This window comes from Condylura cristata, unplaced genomic scaffold, assembly GCF_000260355.1.
Source record: "Condylura cristata isolate star-nosed mole 26May11 unplaced genomic scaffold, ConCri1.0 scaffold00001, whole genome shotgun sequence".
NCBI classification, from domain to species: Eukaryota; Metazoa; Chordata; class Mammalia; order Eulipotyphla; family Talpidae; genus Condylura; species Condylura cristata.
Window position 1 is genome coordinate 86,091,408 of NW_004567102.1, and position 3,639 is coordinate 86,095,046.

The 3,639-nt window shown below is 67.1% G+C and overlaps 1 protein-coding gene across 1 annotated transcript in view; it reads left to right on the forward strand.

Annotated features, from left to right (window-relative positions):
• Positions 1 to 1,323: 1,323 nt before the first annotated feature.
• Positions 1,324 to 3,639, forward strand: part of TULP4 (tubby like protein 4) — a 73,005-nt gene continuing 70,689 nt past the window's right edge. Inside the window, exon 1 of the mRNA XM_012735156.1 lies at positions 1,324 to 2,377. Coding sequence (XP_012590610.1) covers positions 2,126 to 2,377 — 252 coding nt within the window. The 5' untranslated portion in view covers positions 1,324 to 2,125. The remainder of the gene's footprint in view (positions 2,378 to 3,639) is intronic.

The following is a 3,639-nucleotide window of genomic DNA, read 5'->3' on the forward strand; positions in this document are numbered from 1 at the left end:
CGCAGGCCTCAGTGCCGCCAGCTTGCCCAGGCCTCCTCTGCCTCCCTTTTGGGGGTCCCTGCTCAGCCCAGGGGGAAGGCCTTTCCCAGGCGGGGCTCAGGGCCCGAGGAAGGCGGTGCGGTCGGGGGCGGGGGCGGTGTCCCGGTTCATCTGGCGGCCGCTAGCGGGCGCGTTGTGTGAGCGGGTGGTGCGGCCCCGGGGTGCGGCTTCCACGGGCGTCAGTCTCAGTGGGTCCCCCCCCACTGGCAGCGGTCAGCCTGCGGTACCCCGTGCTCGGTCCTCGAGAGTGTGTCTGAGTGCCCTGTCTTCCTTTTACAGATCTGTGAGACCCGGGACCTTGGCGCTGACCCGTCGGTGGTCCCTGGGATGCCTGCGGGGCAGCAGCCGCGCCTGCCAGCTGCCGGTGCCCACGCACACCTCGGAGCCCTGTCCTAGACGCGCGACACCGAAGGCCAGCTCCTTGTCGCGCACCCCGGGGAGCTTCACAACTGATGAAAGTTAACTTACGAGCCAGATGGGGCGGCGCGACGGCTCTGGGCCCAGGCGCCAGGGCAGGGAATCGCGGCAGTAAGCACCAGCTCCCCGTATGGGCGTCCCGGGTGAAGAAGGTTTGTAAAAAGAAGAAAAAAAAAACTGGCACAGATCAAGCTTCCACAACACCTCTCCCATTTGGAGCGGGGCGCCCAGTGAGCACGTGGCGGGGAGCCGCGGGGCCGCAGCCAGCTTGCACTTTATTCTGCAGGGGGTGGGGGTGGTGATTTGGTCAGTTTACAAGTTCTGGACTGAAACGTCACCTGCCGCCTGGGTTCCGGCTGGAGGGAGCGAGTTCAGGTGTGATGGGACACGTGTGGGTGAAGACCTGATGCCTTTGCCTTCTTGTGGTTAACTGTATTTGAGGAATTCCGGTTTACCCCCCTCCCCCGCCACCCCAGCCAGTCCCTTGGGGCAGCGCCCAGGCCCACGTCAGGGGCCCGGCGGAGCTTCTTTGCCTCGGCCTTTCCATGGGGCGCCCGGACAGCGTCCCCACACGCGGCCAGGAGCACGGCCCGGCCAGGGCCCACGGACTCCGTCGGGGGCATCCGGGGCAGGGCCAGCTCTCACCTGTGTTCTCGTTTTAATGGATTCTCTTCCCGGTTGAGGCCGAAAAGACTTGCCCGTGAGAGGAGGACTTGATGGACCTAGTTCAGACATCACTGCTTCCCCTCGAGATGGAAGAGCGCGGCCTTTAGGAGCAGAGGGGACCCTGGCCCAGGGCTGGTGGGCGGGCGGGGGAGGCCGGGCTTCCCGGAGGCCAGCTCGTGGCCGCTCAGCGCTCCGGCTCTGGGCCGCGAAGGGCGCCCCGCCCTTGGCACTGGGGGCGCTCGGGGCTGTGCGGGGCGGGCGTGAGGCCCTGCTGTCCCCGGGGCTCTGAGGCGGGGAGCTGCCGGTCCTGAGCGGTAGGCAAAGTCTTTTTCTTTCTTTTTTTTTTCCTTCCTAAAATTCGGCTGCTGTCTGCACAAACTCCGGCCTGTCTGCACGGTTTGTGTGCCTTTCTTCCCTTATGCAATCTTCTTCAGCTTTGGCAGCAGAAACTCGCCTAGCTGCGAAGCCCTGCCAGAGGGCGGCCTCGGGGGGCGGGCGCTGTGCGCGCCGGGCGGCGTCTGGACTCGTGAAGGGGAACTGCCAGCCTGAGGGATTCTCAAAGCCTTAAATTACTTGAAATCTGTGTATTTGCAGCCCTCTGCCTCTGGAACCCCGTCGTACTGAACTGGAATCTCAGGCTGAAAGAGAACACCCGAGTCGAGGAGAAGGGACACTCGGTGTCGGTGGCCACTCCCAGCGACGCCCTCCGGAGGGCCGGCCGCCCTCCCTTGAGGGCTCGGAACTAAACACGGACCCCGCTTTTTTTTAAGCATTGCCTTTTCTTAGACTGCCATCATCTTTTCTAGAGGAATTTTTTCACTATGCACTTGGTGGGTCTTTGTGAACACTGACCTTCTGATCGACTTCAGGTCAGTCCTCGTCTCGGCGGTCAGGGAAGCAGCGCGGGCCAGCCCCAGAGCCACGCCTGCCGCCCGGGGAAGCAGTCGGCGTGGGGCTCGGCCCGCAGCGTGGCCTGCCGGCGCCCGGGCCGGCGGCCAGCAGCATGTTCGCGGCGGTGGAGCCGGGGCCGGTGCTGTGCAGCGACTCCAACATCCTGTGCCTGTCCTGGAAGGGGCGCGTGCCCAAGAGCGAGAAGGAGAAGCCGGTGTGCCGGAGGCGCTACTACGAGGAGGGCTGGCTGGCCACGGGCAACGGCCGGGGCGTCGTGGGCGTGACCTTCACCTCCAGCCACTGCCGCCGGGACCGCAGCACCCCGCAGAGGATCAACTTCAACCTGCGGGGCCACAACAGTGAGGTGAGCGGGGCCCCGGGCTTTGGGGGGCTTGAGGCCTGCGTCCCCGGGGGACGCCGCGTGTGGGATGGGGCTTCGGCCCCTTGTCCTTCGCCGCGTGCACCGTGTCGCTCAGCTTCCTTCACCCTCTCCCAGTGGGGGAGCCGCCCCTGGGGTGCTGTTGGAGGCTGGATGAGAGCCCCTAGCACTGGCTTAGACTGGACTCCTCTGTCCCTGGGCCCATGGCGGAGGGCCTTGGCCAGCCGGCCCGCCGGGTGTCTGCTGTGCGCCAGCACGGCCTTGCTCTGGCACTGCTCCCCCACACTCATGCATGCAGGGGTGCAACAGAGGAGCTGGAGGGGGGCCCGGAGCGCCTCGGTGGCCGAGGGGTTCCCAGCACGGTGCTGAGGCTGTGCGCTGTCCGCGTGGGGCCCCTACGACTCGGAGGCGTCCTTCTCTGAGAGGTTGGCGCCTGGCGCCTGTGCGGCTCCAGCACGGGCCGCTGGGCCCGTCTCCGGCTCGCCTGAGTGCGTTTCCTGATGAAAAGTCCATCGGAGCCATCACCGACTGTTACACGGTGGCTCTGAGGGGCAGCCCCCCCGTGCACGCTCCGGGCATCGCTCGAGGGCAAGGCCCATTCTACTGCTGCGCCCGTGTCTTCACCCACATCAGCTCCAGCCAGATCTCCAGCACCCACCCTGTGCCCCTCCAGGCTCTGCACCCCCAGACAGGCCCCCCTGCCTGCTGCTGCCACCCCGGGGCTGATCACTCGTGTTCTGCGCCCGGCGCCGCCCTCCGCGCGGGGCCTGCAGCCCTGCCTGTGGCCCTTGCCACACTCCCTGCTGGCCCCACGAAAGGGGCCACCCAGCTTCCCATTTCCGTGGGCGGGCTCTGGGGTCGCTCCTGGGCCGCTCCTGGGCTCCTGCCGTCGCGCGCGGAGGGGAGTGTCCGAGCCAGGCCGCCACGGCCCTCAGCGGGAACGCCGAACCGAACCGCGCTCCCGAGCCCTGGTGGCCTCCGCGCCGGCCCAGGCGGGTTGCAGGCAACCCTCTCAACCTGCCCGGTAAAGGTGGACTTTGTGCAAGGACTTACTCTGCGGACACTTGTGGGGTCAGGGCACCCCCCAGCCCATGTGTCTGTGTATCTGTCACGCTCAGCTCTTCCAAGGCGTTGATTCTGCAGGGCGGCTCGTGACCACCCTCGCGCGCCCGAGCCTTGGGTCTGCAGTCTGGCTTGGCGTGGCTGCACCCGCGCGAGTCTGGGTGGCGGGCCGGGCCGGCCGCCCC